The 15,755-nt window shown below is 36.7% G+C and overlaps 1 protein-coding gene across 2 annotated transcripts in view; it reads right to left on the minus strand.

Moving 5' to 3' along the window:
- LOC135206286 (glutamyl aminopeptidase-like) overlaps positions 1–15,755 on the minus strand; it is a 137,314-nt gene that overhangs the window by 60,014 nt on the left and 61,545 nt on the right. For both annotated transcript variants that reach the window (XM_064237704.1, XM_064237705.1), the window contains exons 5-7: positions 4,078–4,191; positions 1,823–1,967; positions 1,293–1,463 (exon numbers count right to left, since the gene is read on the minus strand). In XM_064237704.1, the coding sequence (XP_064093774.1) occupies positions 1,293–1,463; positions 1,823–1,967; positions 4,078–4,191 (430 nt within the window). The remainder of the gene's footprint in view (positions 1–1,292; positions 1,464–1,822; positions 1,968–4,077; positions 4,192–15,755) is intronic.

The following is a 15,755-nucleotide window of genomic DNA, read 5'->3' on the forward strand; positions in this document are numbered from 1 at the left end:
GAGTCACTGTTGAGGAAGAAGCAAAATATAAAAATAATTAAGAGGAAATGTAACCAACTCTGTATACTCCCTACCTCAATATTAGTATTCTGAAGCAAAGATTCATGCTTTGTAAATGTATATAATTGATTAACAAAGCCTTAGACTTCGGATCAAATTCGGTGACCACATACATATTTATCATTTCGAAAAGGTCCTTATGTTCTAAGCTATAAGGCATCTTATGTAGGGAGTAACTTCGTTTGAGATGCCACCTGGATCTGACCTAATTTAAGTGAATCCAAAGCTAGTTGTGACAAAACCTGATTTATTACCTTCTTGAGTAGTAGGTGGGGGGGGGGGGGGGGGGGGGGGGGAATTGGGGCATGATGAGCCCATTTGGGAAGCTTGTACAGTGAGTCAGGTAGCAGTCCAAACAAGATGAAACTGACGAGATGAAGTAATCAGGCCAAGTAAAGCAAGAGCCCCTATTTCTTGAGTGAGAGTAAAGCCCTTATTTGGAACAGAAGAACAGGCCATCCAATATCTGAGCAGTGAGCTTATCTATGATACTTTTCCCTGGTTTAAGTGACTTTACCAACTCTTATCAAGCGCCCTTATGGTACAGTCACTGACCTGCATGTTTTTTGGGATGATTTTGCTTGACTCTTTAATGCAGTAGCCCAAGACAGTTAAATGTCCATTTAACGCTTGTAGCATAATCACAGCTGCCAGAAGAGTTAAACGGACATTAAACAGATAGGACACAGGCATAGATCTAAGCTTTTACTGTAAGATATTCTCAACCTGTAAGCTTTCCATATCCTTTCCATTGTACCAAATACTGTCCACCTCTTCGGATGGCATAGGCTCACTAGAGTCTTTAGGCTTGTAAGAGGATAGCTCTAAGTGGTGTCTCCCTTTGCCCCATTAACAGTCACTATGATTTAGACAGTTACTTCAGAAGATACCATCTTTGACTGCCTGAGAACTACTCAGTTTCACACTGTCAAAATTGAATGATCTTCCTGCAATGATTACTACTATGGCTGAATCCTGGTAATATTTCTCAAAGTTTTGCTGCTCTTCAAGGGGGCAATGCTCCTTTGTTCCATTTTCTTTGGCAAACATTGCCGCTGATACTTGTATATATTTGTCTGTCAATTAACCTTAACATATTTACTGTTTTATTAGTTAATTCTTGGTTCACAAATGAGTATTTAAAGGTCAGACCCTCTTGAACTTATTCTATATAGTAAATATCAAACTCAAAAATGATTTAAAGTTAAAAAGGAATCACAGTCAACACAAACCCAGATTCCCAAACCACTGGTGAGCCAATTCATGGGCAACAACAGAGGCAACGCGTTGTTTGTTGGCAGCCGAGCTTAGGTTCTCATTGAAAAAGATGTTTGTTTCTCGGTACGTAATGATGCCCCAGTGCTCAGTCGCCCCTGAGGAATAATCAGGAATGGCAGCCATATCTGTGAACCAGAGAGAAAATGTTTAAAAAATCTTAGAATATCATATTTTGAAGGTGTTATGAAGACTTACATAAATCCATCAGGGATCAATACTCTACCCTAAGGAGCCCCCTTTCATTTTTTCTTCCCTTACTGGGAGGATATTCATTTTACTACAATCTCCAACTCTGGCTTTACTGAATGTTGAAATGTCCAGAAGACTCGAAGTTAGGTAGATTTGGGACAAGTTCCTGACAAAAAAAGTAGATACCTTGATGAAACATTAATCACTTAGAAACTGTCATACGAAACTCCAAGAGAGACACAACATGAAACCCAGAGCAAACACAATGCACAGAGCAATGCTTCCAGATACTTACCGCTCTTTGGTAGTGGAAAAGGTAAGTCAAACATCTCTTCGTACATTTGCAAAATGCTTACACCAGTTTCAAGAGCAAATTGCGTGTATTTAACTCTGCCCTCTGGAGCATATACTCGGAAAGGCATTCCGCTTTTCATGAGTACCTGGAAAAAAATGTATAAATGACTAAGAGCAGGTGTATTATTGTAGGGAGTTTTCAAATTATGCAAATGGAGCAGGATACTAATGGGAACAGATTTGTAAAGGTTCTTAAATAAAACTGAATTTTCTTAACCTACTTAATTAAAATCAAATTTATAGTACGAAAACTTTCATCAAAACTTATCCTCTAAAATGTAACTAGTATAACTTAATATTACCCCGAACACCTAAGAACTCTAAACTTAATTCCTCCTAATATTAATCACTTAAATTTTATTTTACTTAACTACCCTTACCAACTAAAGAACCTTAATCTAATATCGGTATCGGTGAATCCTATAATTTCCACCACAACTATCAAAAGAATCTTAGTCTAATATACTATCACATCTTAATCCTCAGAATTAAAACACCCAATGCTATGAAAGATAAATCTTCTGAAAGGTCTACTTGGCATTGTCCAGCAAAGATTATTTGAAAACCAAATGTCTTTTTCTCTGCTTTAAATCAAATTCTGTAAACAACTTCACTGTCGGGGTTGATTCACAGCCTGATTCCTCTTTCAATGTTTTTGAGTTCCATGGATATAATAATGTGGTAGTTGGAAAAAAAATTGGGACTAAATGTATGATTTTCTTTCTGTTTTTTGTGATTATTCTAGGCAATTCTGAAACAGTAATGTTTTCGGAATAAATATTTTATTTTTATGTTCTTATGGTGTGCTTGTGGGTGAGGGATTATCAATTAATGGTTGTCTCTCTTCTTTTTCATTGCAGTTTGATAGACAGGGATGAGTGAGTGAGTTGCTTTCCCCTTCACTTGGATGTCCCCTTTCACCTGGATGCCCCCCTTTCCCCTAGATGCCCCCTTTTCACCTGGATGCCTCATTTCACTTGGATGACCACCATTGAAATCTTTCTGTGTTTTGTAGCAAGTATTATCTATTGGAAATATGGAAGACTCAGTATGAAAATCAGTAGCGGGAACCTAGAATAATTTGTTCTAGTTCCTGTGTGAACCGATTGTACAAATAATTTTTAAGTGATTGAAATGTTTTGTATAATCAGTTCATACAGGAACTAGAACAAATTAGATTCTAAGTTCCCGCAACTGATTTTCATACTGAGTCTTCCATATTTCCAATAGAAATATCCAATAAAATGTCAAATTTGTCATAAGTCCATTTATTCAATTAATGCCCACACAAAAAAAAGTATATATAATACTGGGCATCCAGGTGAAAGGGGGCATCCAGGAGAAAGGTGGGTATCCCGGTGAAAGGGAGGCATCCAGGTGAAAGGTGGGTATCCAGGTGAAAAGGAGGTATCCAGGTGAAAGGTGAACATCCAGGTGAAAGGAAGGCATCAGGTAAAAGGGGAGCATCCAGGTAAAAAGGGGAACATCCAGGTGAAAGATGGGCATGCAGGTGAAAAGGACGCGGTATACCAGGTGAAAAGGGGAGGAAAACATCCAGTGGTGAAAGGGAGGCATCCAGGTGAAAAGGAGCATCCAGGTGAAATGGGGACATCCAGGTGAAAGGAAGGCATCCAGGTGAAAGTTGGGTATCCAGGTGAAAGGGAGGCATCCAGGTGAAAGCTTGGCATCCAGGTGAAAGGGGGACATCCAAGTTAAAGGGGGGCATCCAGGTTAAAGGGGGGCATCTAGGTGAAAGGGGGCATCCAAGGAAGAGGGGAGGGCAACTCTCTCACTCATCCCTGTCTATCAAACTGCAATGAAAAAGAAGAGAGACAACCATTAATTGATAATCCCTCACCCACAAGCCCACCAAAAGAACATAAAAATAAAAAAACATTAATTCCTAAAAAAACTACTGTTTCAGAATTCCCTAACCTAATCACAGAAATAAGAGGAAAAAATTCAGACATTTAATCCCAATTTTTTTCATACTACCACATTATCATTTTTTATAATATATATAGTAGATAAAGGAATAAAAATCAACAAAGAACTGGCTGCATTATCATTAACATCTTTATGTGATCTGATGAGAAATAAGTTGTCTTATTCTCTTTCTTCTTCTCCCTTTCTGCCTCTATTATCATCCAATCAAGGTTTTCACACAACAGAAAATGTAATGACAAACACACTCACCTCCTTGTATGTAAAATCGCACACAATGAAACACACGAGGTACGTGACCATTGGAACAGATTTCTTGAAAGTGACTTCTGTCAAATCTGGAGAGGGAGTGTCCTTTTTCTCTACCTGCAATTAAAAAAAACAATGAGTAAGACCAATTTCATCTCTTTTCTCATAGCTTTGGAGCTTATACAGGCAGTCCCCAGGTTACGACGGGGGTTCCATTCTTGAGACGCGTTGTAAGCCGAAAATCGTCGTAAGCCGGAACATCGTCAAAAATCCTAAGAAAACCTTACTTTTAATGCTTTGGGTGCATTAAAAACTATGTAAACTGCATTCTTATTGAGTTTTCATCCCAAAAACCTTCGGATATTGATTATTTTGCATTTTTGGTGTCATATTTCTTGTGCCAGATGAGCGTTGTAGGCGTCGTAACCCTGGAAACAATTTCTGATGAATATAATTGAAAAGCGCCTTAACCTCAGAACATCGCAAGTCGAACCCATCGTAACCCAGGGACTGCCTGTACATAATAGTCTTGATGTATAAAGTTACCTCAGACAATACCTAAAATCTGATATGCTGCATTCCCATGTCAATAAATTTGTTCCTAGTTTTTCATAACTGGTAACATTTCAGAAATAACAACCTCATTTAATGTTTGTATGTATAAACTTTGGCAGCTCTATTAACTCATGGAAAAAACTTGCTGTACTGCTGTGTTATAGTTATGCCTTAATCAAGTGAATTGGCAAATTCCATTTACAGCTAAAACTCAGATTAATTACAAATTAGCATTGTACTGCAGTTCTTCAACACAAGTTGATTCCCATCTAGTGTAAGCAATAAGACAATGATACCTATATTTTTGTACTTACATGTTTAAGTTTAACATGTAGAGAATCCTTTATGTACTCAATTACAATATTTAATATTTCAGCACCACATCATCTGTGTAGTAAGGTATCTTCAAAATTTTTGTTGTCATTATTATTTATCTACATATTATTGTATATTGCTACTTTCAAAATGCATGTTTCACCCCTCTTTGAAATGTCACGTAGATTATGCAACATTTTTTCAGATTCATAGATAGCTTAGAATAGGATGATTTTAAAATGTGTGTTCAGATTTCCGCATTACATGTTGTAAAAGAATATATATATAACGTAAAAGAGAGAGAACTTTGTCTTTTCGAAACTACGAGTGTTTAACTTTTATGTCAACACTTTGAGATTAGAGGAACTCAGAGATCTTCGTTTCCTTCCTTATTCTGTCAATGCGTTTGATAGCGAGCTCGACTCTTGCGTTGTTATCAAAACATGTCAATCTTAATTATCGCTTAGCCTCCGTTTCGATCGGGTACGTGTCTTTCTTTTTTTTTTAACAGACTGGACTCGTACGCGTATGACTTTTGATCAAAACCATGTGCATGTTACACATTTCTTTATGAAGATTGCGTCAGATTTCCAAGCTACTGGAAGCATTCGTGACAAGAACGTTTTGTATCATATCTGCCCTCCTCCAGTTTCCGTAAAGGAAAGAAAATTTCATTACATTCTATCTTAGGACCTCGGAGTCAGATCTCTCTCTCTCTCTCTCTCTCTCTCTCTCTCTCTCTCTCTCTCTCTCTCTCTCTCTCTCTCTCTCTCCTCGACATCATTGAGATTATATTAACGTTAACGTAAAGTGGTCACTCGTAACTTGTGAGAATTTCATATTTGATATTTTCTTAGAGTTTATTTATTATTATCTAGTTTCTTTTGTGGAATCTGAACAGACTTATTTGTAACGGCGCCTGGTTTTGTGAAATTGTGTAAGACAAGACTGCAGCAGAGAAAGAAGTTGGTATACCAAAAAGGTAAAGTGTGTTAAATTTTTATTAGTTGCAACTAATAACGGATAGGAATTGTGTTTAACTAATAATGGATAGGGAGTGTGGTTAACTAATAATTGCTAGGAACTGTGTTAACCTAATAACTTATAACAGGTGTTTACGAAGGTTTGGTAAAAACTGATGTTTTGAGTGAAAACATTTACACTTTTACACATTGCTGATTTTGTGTTTGTGATGTTCCATTGTTTGTGCACTGTTTCATTTTCTTATTGAAGTGTGTCTTTTTATTTTATATTTTCATTTGCATTCACAATTTAATTGGACTTAGTTAATTTCATTGCTTAATCATTGCACATTTAATTAAATTTAACACTTGTGAATTAATTTGCATTTACTTAGAATTCTTTCAAGATTATTGTTGTTTAGCACTTGTGATTTAATTTCTGATTTCAATTATTGCCTAACACTTTGAATTTCAATTGAATTAATTTTCTTGAATTTTATGATAAATTAATTTTGATTTTAATTTTACTTAATTTGATTCAAGAATTAATTAAACTTTACTTTGTTTTCAAGTAACAGTAACATTTCCCTGATATTGTGAATTTCACTTATAAATTTTGAATTTAATAATAAATTTTTGTATTTAAAATTTTTTATAAGTGTTTTCTTTGTCTAACCAGTATATTTAATTATGATTATATTTATGTTAGGTAGAAACATAGAGTGGTAATTGATTTGCTTTCCTTCAATTTATTTGAAGTGACTTAGAACCAGGGAAGTACTTTAGACTTCTGAAATCAGGGAAATACTTAGACTTTTAAAGTTGTTGATGGAGTGATGCCCTTTGATCAATTTAATTACTTACAAGATTACCTCACACCTGTTTTGATGAACTTAGTCTGATTTTCTGCAAATACTGGTAAGCGTTAAGGGATCACTGTTCGCCTTAGAGTATTCAGTCGTTTAAACGTGTTATGAGGGTTCACGGTGTCTGGCTTGTGGTGAGGTAATATTTGATGCAATGGTAACCAGATACTTGGCACTTCGTAACATTGTTTAATGGTGCCCAGAGACCAGGGAAAGCAGATTTCATTATCATCTAGAATATACTGGTGGTGTTAGGGATATATTTTGTTAGGAAGAGTGACCATATAGTTTGTTTTGCATTTATTGTATTGAATTGTAAGTTGATAACTTAGAGGAAAATGGCTCAGTTCAATGTTCAGGAATTTTAGCAGCCCCTTCCATCCAAGTTTTATCTGAAACCACTCTGTCCTAGAGCACAGTGGACGCTTTTAGCAGAGGCATGTGGTGGTTATGTGTCTACTAGTATGGTAAAGGCACAAATAAGATGTATTGCTATGGAATCATTGATAAACTCTGGTAGAATAACTGATGAAGATGAGTTAGAATTGGCTCAAGAGTTGTTGAATGTAGCATGTGCTGATCTCATAAATAAGCAAGCAGAAAAGAAAGAGAAAGTGATGCAGAATTAGAGCTTAGACGCATTGAAGCAGAAGAGAATTTGGATTAAGCTAAAAATGCTTGCTGAAAGAGAGAGAATGCAAGCTGAAAGAAAGAAAGAATGCAAGCTGAAAGAGAAAGAATAGACAGGGAGAAAAACAAGAAAGAAGAGAAAGAGAAGAAAAAGCAGCAGAAGAGGAAAGAGAAAGGATAAAAGAGGAAAGAGAAATCGCAAGACATGAAAGGGAAATGGAATTAATAAGAGCTAGATCCACATTACCTGTAACACCGTCTAACCCTAACCAAGGTAATTAAGACCCTGTATTTGATGTAGTGAGACTACAGAAGTTAATCCATAAGTTACTGAAGAAGCTCCAGATGAAGTTTTTTGGATCACTTTGAGAAAGTGGCTTCAGGTATGGGATGGCCAGAGGATAAATGGTCAGTTTTGCTACAAAGTGTCGTTAAAATGGTAAAGGTGGGAGAAGTGCTTATCTAGCCTAACAGCTGATCAGTGTAAAGACTACCAGGTACTTAAATGCAGTGTGCTACAAGTTTACCAGATGACCCCAGAGTACTACAATGAAAGATTCAGAAATTTGAGAAAAGATGAGAAGGGAACATTCTTAGATTATGCTTACAAAGTGAGAAGGTCTTTCAACGTTGGGTAGAAGCTGCTAAAGTAAAAACTTTTGAAGAGTTACTTGTTCTTGAACAGTATCTTAAGGGAATTCTGAACATATAAGAGCTTATTTAAGAGAGAGAGAAGTGAAGAAACTTGACAAAGCTGCCACACTTAGTGAAGTTATTAATATAATCAGTAGAAAACGTAATTACAATGTCAAGTATCAGAGTCAACAACGCCCAGGTTTTAAGTCTTATCCAAATAACAGGAACAAATTTAATGGGAACCTTCAAGTGATAATACCAAGAGTACACAAGGTAATACACCTCAGCAAACTAATGTGAAATTCTCATCCAGTTTTTCAAGACAGTTACAGAAACCTAATGTTGTCTGTTTCAAGTGTGGAAGCGTAGGACACTACAGTCAAGAGTGTTACCGGAATCAACAGCAGTCAAAACCAGTTGGTAAAGTTGTAAAAGGTGACCAGGTGAAACAAACTACGAAGAGCATGTGGGAAAGAATCAGACTCCAGAGAAGAATGAAACTAAACAAGCTGAATGTTTAGCAACCAGTGGAAATGTTACCTCAAGCAGTGAGTGGCTAAGCAGTGTGGAGGCTTTTAAGCCATATATCTATGAGGGTATGCTGTCAAACTCAAGAAGGAAGTATGCAGGTACCAGTCAAGATATTATGTGATACAGGGAGTAACCATAGTGTGGTAGTACGTGGTTCTCACCCTCAGTTGGAGAAGAGTTCTCACAGGAGATTCAGTTATTTTGAAGGGTATAGGAGGACAGGAAGTAACTCCTATATGCCGCTTACACCTGTCATGTGAATTTGGTGACAGGAATGTTGATTTTGCTGTAAAGGACTCACTGGCTGTAGAAGGTTACATGTTCTGTTGGGGAATGAAGTTGGTGGTGTGCCATTTATTCCTTGTCCTGTAGTGACAGACAAACCATTGAGGATTAGTCCTACAGTAACTTGGAGAAGAATAACCCCCCACCTGTTTGCCTAGTTGTGCTAACTACCACAAGTATGAAGAGGACTACAACTGCAAGTGAAGAAACTGAGGATTTACACACCTAAGAAGGATCAAGTGAAGGATCTTTGTGCTTAGAAGAATTGTTCCAGGGAAGTGAAGTTTCCATAGTGCTGACCAAGAAGAGATTTCCCAAAAAGATGAAGAAGACGACAACGACGAAGAGAAGAACCTGATGTTCCTGAAGAGACTCCGAGTAGTCAAAGTGTTGCTGAAGACAGTAGTGAAACTACAGTAGCTGAGTTAGCAGATATTGAGAATTCAACCCTTGAAGTTGGTCAAGTGACAAGAGAGAAGCTGATGGACTTGCAGAAGAAGGATGCATCGTTAACTGATTTGTTCTTCAGAGTGTTGATCGAGAAGAGATGCAACAAACTCCTACCTGTTACTATCTGAAGGAAGGTTTACTGATGAGGAAGTATAGACCTACAGATATACCAGGAGATGCGGTATGGGGCGAATATCATCAAATTTTGATTCCATATCCGTTGAGAAAGCAAGTGGTTGCAGTTGCTCATGAGTCCTGGACATATGGAATCATGAAGACTGTGGAGAAGATCATGAAATATTTTTTCTGGCCTGGACTTCACAAGATGTTAGCAGGTTTTGTCGTGAGTGTCACCACCTGCCAGATAGCTGGAAAACAGAATGAAACCATCAAGAAAGCCCCCCTACAACCTATAGAAGTTAAAGGAGAACCCTTTAGCAAAGTGATTATAGACATGGTTGGACCACTGCCGAAGACAAAGAAAGGAAATGAGTATTTGTTGACATTAATGTGTCCTGTGACAAGGTATCCAGAAGCAATCCCTGTTAGAAACATATCTGCCAAGGATAGTTGTTGAAAAACTTGTGGAGTTTTTCTCAAAAGTTTCAGGAATACCAGAAACAGTACAAAGTGACAGAGGAACAAACTTTACTTCAAAGTTATTCCAGGATGTGATGAATTTGTTAGGAGTGAAACAACAGTTATCCACTGCCTATCATCCAGAAACTCAAGGTGCCTTAGAAAGGTTCCACCAGACATTGAAAAGTATGCTGACAAAGTATTGTTCTGAGTCGGAAGAGAATGGGATGTTGGTTTACCATTAATGTTGTTTGAAATTAGAATGCTTACCAAGAAAGTATGGGATGTTCACCTAATGAGATGATTTTTGGAAGAGAAGTTGGAGGACCGCTGAAGAGTCTTGCAGAAAATTGGGAAGAAAATCAAGAGGAAGCCAAGGAGAGTATGTGAAGAACTTAAGGAAAAGGTTGAAAGAGATTAGAAAATTCTCTTTAGAAAACTTGAAAATGAGTCAAGAGAAAATGAAAGGATGATTTGATGCTAAGGCTAAGCTAAGAAGTTTTAGTGTTGGTCAACAAGTGTTAGTGTTCTTACCAATCAAGAGATTTCCCCTCACTAATAAATTTCAAGGTCCTTACAAGATAATTCAGAAATTAAGTGATAGAACTTATGTGATTGAAACACCAGAAAGAAGAAGAAAACAAAGGAAGATAACATGTGAACCTCTTGAAACCTTATTTCTCAGAAACTAAACTGAAAACTGTGTCAGTAACCCAGACAACTTTATCTACAGAAGACAATGATGGCTACGAATTGGGAGCTGCGAGCAAGATAAATAATTCTTCAATTTTGGAAATTTTGGAGGATAAACTGAAACGTCTGAGTGTTAAACAAGGTGAAGACTTTAGTGAAGTAATTAGAAGTTTTCCAGAAATTGTTTCAGATTTGCCTAGACGTACTGATCTGACCAAGCATGAAATCAAGATTCAAGAAGATGGAAAACCTTTCAAGCAAAGAGCCTATTGTTTATCACCGTATCATCGAGATGTTTTTGAAGAAGGAAGTTGAGTATTTGCTGCATGGATTAGCAGAACCCAGTTCAAGTCACTTCAGTTCTCCATGGTGTGTTAGTGAAGAAACCAGATGGTTCATTTAGGATGTGTACTGATTATAGGAAGCTGAATTCTATCAGTGTGGCTGATAATTATAGATCGGTTACTTGGTAATATTGGGCAAGCCAAGTTTGTTTCTAAGATAGACTTGTTGAAAGGATATTATCAAATTCCCTTAGACGAGAATGCCAAGTTGCTGTCAGCTTTTATTTCTCCATTTGGACTATATCAGACGACTGTTCTGGCCACCCTTTGGTCTGATGAATGCACCCAGCAAACATTTCAACGAGTGATGGATCAAAACTGCTAGGATCAATAGAAGGAGTAGGTGTGTACCTAGATGACATCGTGATTTACTCTACAACGTGGGAAGAACATCTGAAGATTTTTGAGGAAAGTTTTCAAGAAAACTACAAGAAGCAGATTAACAGTCAACTTAGAGAAGAGTGAGTTTGGAAAGGCAACTGTACAGTATCTATTTGGGTTTGAAGTTGGGAAAGGCCTTCTTGCTCCAGTGAATGCTAATGTAGAAGGTATCCGTAAGGCTACCCCACCTACTACTAGGAAACAGCTACAGAGATTTTTAGGCATGCTGGTTTCTATCGTCGTTTTTGCCCAAATTTCTCAGCCGTAGTAGCTCCCTTGACAGACTTGACTAGTCCCAAAGCTAAGTTTATTTGGACTCCAGGAGTCGTCAAGAATCCTTTGAGAAGGTAAAAGCCATTTTAACTTCAAGACCAGTACTTCAAGCTCCAGACTTCGACAAGAAATTTGTAATACAAGTTGATGCGTCGGACTGTGGTGTTGGAGCTGTTCTACTTCAAGAAGATGAAAATAATATCTACCATCCTGTGCGCTTCATGTCTACAAAATTGAAACAACATCAGAAAGTATATTCGACAATCGAGAAGGAACACTTTAGCCTTAATCACCGCATTGAAAAATTTGAAGTGTATGTGAATAGACCTAGGAATGAAGAAATTTTAGTGTTGTCTGATCACAATCCACTATCATTTATCCAGAAAATGAAAAACCAAAATCAAAGACTGACCAGGTGGTCTTTGTGCCTGCAACAGTATAACTTAAGAGTGCAGCACATTAGTGGCAAAAACAATGTAGTTGCTGATTATTTATCTCGTTGCGAAATCGTTGGATTTAACACCGCAATAAAAAATCTTCTGGGGGGAGGTATATTATATATTGCAAACTTTCAAAATGCATGTTCCCCTCTTTGAAATGTCATGGTAGATTATGCAACATTTTTTTTCAGATTCTAGATAGCTTAGAATAGGATGTTTTAAAATGGTGTGTTCAGATTTCGCATTACATGTTGTAAAAGAATATATATATAACGTAAAAAGAGAGAGAACTTTGTCTTTTCGAAACTACGAGTGTTTAACTTTATGTCAACACTTTGAGATTAGAGGAACTCAGAGATCTTCGTTTGCTTCCCTATTCTGTCAACACGTTTGATAGCAAGCGAGCTAGAGTCTTGCGTTGTTATCAAAACATGTCAATCTTAATTATCGCTTAGCCTCCGTTTCGATCGGGTACGTGTCTTTCTTTTTTTTTTTAACAGACTGGACTCGTACGCGTATGACTTTGATCAAAACCATGTGCATGTTACACATTGCTTTATGAAGATTGCGTCAGATTTCCAAGCTACTGAAGCATTCGTGACAAGAACGTTTTGTATCATATCTGCCCTCTCCAGTTTCCGTAAAGGAAGAAAATTTCATTACATTCTATCTTAGGACCTCGAGGCAGTAAGATCTCTCTCCTCTCTCGCTCTCTCTCTCTCTCTCTCTCGACATCATTGAGATTATATTAACGTAACGTAAATTGGTCACTCGTAACTGTGAGAATTTCATATTTGATATTTCTTAGAGTTTATTTATTATTATTTAGTTTTCTTTTGTGGAATCTGAACAGACATTATTTCGTAACGGCGCCTGGTTTTTGTGAAATTGTTGTGTAAGACAAGACTGCAGCAGAGAAAGAAGTTGGTAGTATACCAAAAAGGTTAAAGCGTGTGTTAAAATTTTTTATTAGTTGCAACTAATAACGGATAGGAATTGTGTTTAACATAATAATGGTTTATAGGGAGTGTGGTTAACTAATAATTGCTAGGAACTGTGGTTAACTAATAACTTATAACAGGTGTTTACGAAGGTTTGGTAAAAACTGATGTTTTGAGTGAAAACATTTACACTTTTACACATTGCTGATTTTGTGTTTGTGATTGTTCCATTGTTTGTGCACTGTTTCATTTCTTATTGAAGTGTGTCTTTTTATTTTATATTTTCATTGCATTCACAATTTAATTTGACTTAGTTAATTTCATTGCTTAATCATTGCACATTTAATTAAATTTAACACTTGTGAATTAATTTGCATTTACTTAGAATTCTTTTCAAGATTTATTGTTGTTTAGCACTTGTGAATTAATTTCTGATTTCAATTATTGCCTGAATTAATTTCTGATTTCAATGATTGCCTAACACTTTTGAATTTCAATTGAATTAATTTTCTTGAATTTGTGATAAATTAATTTGATTTAATTTTTTTACTTAATTTGATTCAAGAATTAATTAAACTTTACTTTGTTTTTCAAGTAACAGTAATTTTTTTTCCCTGATATTGTGAATTTCATTTATGATAAAATTTGAATTTAATAATGAATTTTTGTATTAAATTTTTTATAAGTGTTTTCTTTGCCTTTAACCAGTATATTTAATTATGATTATATTTATGTTAGGTAGAAAACATAGAGTGGTAATTGATTGCTTTCCTTCAATTTATTTGAAGTGACTTAGAACCAGGGAGTACTTAGAGACTTCTGAATCAGGAAATACTTAGACTTTTAAAGCTGTTTGATGGAGTGATGCCCTTTGATTAATTTAATTACTTACAAGATTACCTCCACACCTGTTTTTTTTTTTTTGATGAACTTAGTCTGATTTTCTGCAATACTGGTAAGTGTTAAGGGATCACGGTTGCCTTTAGAGTATTCCAGTCGTTTAAACGTGTTATGAGGGTTCAGGTGTCTGGCTTTTGGTGAGGTAATATTTGATGCATGGTAACCAGATACTTGGCACTTCGTAACAATATTTTTATCTTGCCTATAACTTCAACATTGAAGTTTAAGACACAGGTTTTCTGTTTATTTTAATTCTTAAATGACACTTTTCATTTCAATCTATTGAGGTCTGAGAGACCCAACGCTAAATCTGTCTAGAAGCTTAAAAGAAATAAGACTACGTATTTTTGAAAACCTTTGCTAAACTATTTATCAAATTATGAATTCAAGGAAACATTTCTTCTTCCTTTTTCAGATGCAGGCCTCTGGGAATTTCTGAAGAACCATTGCTCTGAATTATGAGACCCCCAATAAAGATATGTCACCTAGTACTGTATTAGCTACCACAATCGCTGTACATCACAGGTAAATGTCAGGTAGGAATCAATTTCAAATGTTTCAAATGCCCGTAAATAATAATAATAATAATACATAATAATGATAATAATAATAATAATAATAATAATATATGGCATGGATAGACTATAAGAAAGCCTTCGGACGTGATACCACACACATGGCTAATAGAATGCCTGAAAATATATGGGGAAGAGGACCACCATCAGCTTCCTCAAAAATACAATGCGCAACTGAAATACAATACTTACAAGCTCTGCAATAAGACTAGCAGAGGTTAATATCAGAGAGGGATCTTCCAGGGTGACTCACTGTCCCCACTACTCTTCGTAGTAGCCATGATTCCCATGACAAAAGTACTACAGAAGATGGATGCCGGGTACCAACTCAAGAAAAGAGGCAATAGAATCAACTATCTGATGTTCATGGACGACATCAAGCTGTATGGTAAGAGCATCAAAGAAATAGATACCCTAATCCAGACTGTAAAGGATTGTATTTGGGGGACATCAGGATGGAGTTTGGAATAGAAAAAGGTGCCTAGTCAACATACAAAAAGGCAAAAGTAACGAGAACTGAAGGGATAAAGCTACCAGATGGGAGCAACATCACAACACTAGATGAGACATGATACTAAAATACCTGGGAATAATGGAAGGAGGGGATATAAAACACTAAGAGATGAAGGACACGATCAGAAAGAATATATGCAGAGACTCAAGGCGATAACTCAAGTCAAAACTCAAACGCCGGAAATATGATAAAAGCCAGCCTAAACACATGGGCAGTGCCAGTAATCAGATACAGCGCAGGAATAGTGCAATGGACAAAAAGCAGAACTCCGCAGCATAGATCAGAAAACCAGGAAACATATGACAATACACAAAGCACTACACCCAAGAGCAAATACAGACAGACTATACATAGCACGAAAGGAAGGAGGGAGAGGACTACTAAGTATAGAGGACTGCGTCAACATCGAGAACAGAGCACTGGGTATCTGAAAACCAGTGAAGACGAGTGGCTAAAGAGTGCATGGGAAAGAAGGACTAATAAAAGTAGACGAAGACCCAGAAATGCACAGAGACAGGAGAATGACAAACAGAACAGAGGACTGGCACAACAAACCAATGCACCGACAATACATGAGACAGACTAAAGAACTAGCCAGCGATGACACATGGCAATGGCTCACTGAGGGGAGAGCTAAAGAAGGAAACTGAAGGAATGATAACAGCGGCAAAAGATCAGGCCCTAAGAACCAGATAGTTCAAAGAACGATAGACGGAAATAACATCTCTCCCATATGTAGGAAGTGCAATACGAAAAATGAAACCATAAACCACATAGCAAGCAAATGCCCGGCACTTGCACAGAACCAGTA

The sequence above is a fragment of the Macrobrachium nipponense genome, chromosome 29, assembly GCF_015104395.2.
Source record: "Macrobrachium nipponense isolate FS-2020 chromosome 29, ASM1510439v2, whole genome shotgun sequence".
NCBI lineage: Eukaryota > Metazoa > Arthropoda > Malacostraca > Decapoda > Palaemonidae > Macrobrachium > Macrobrachium nipponense.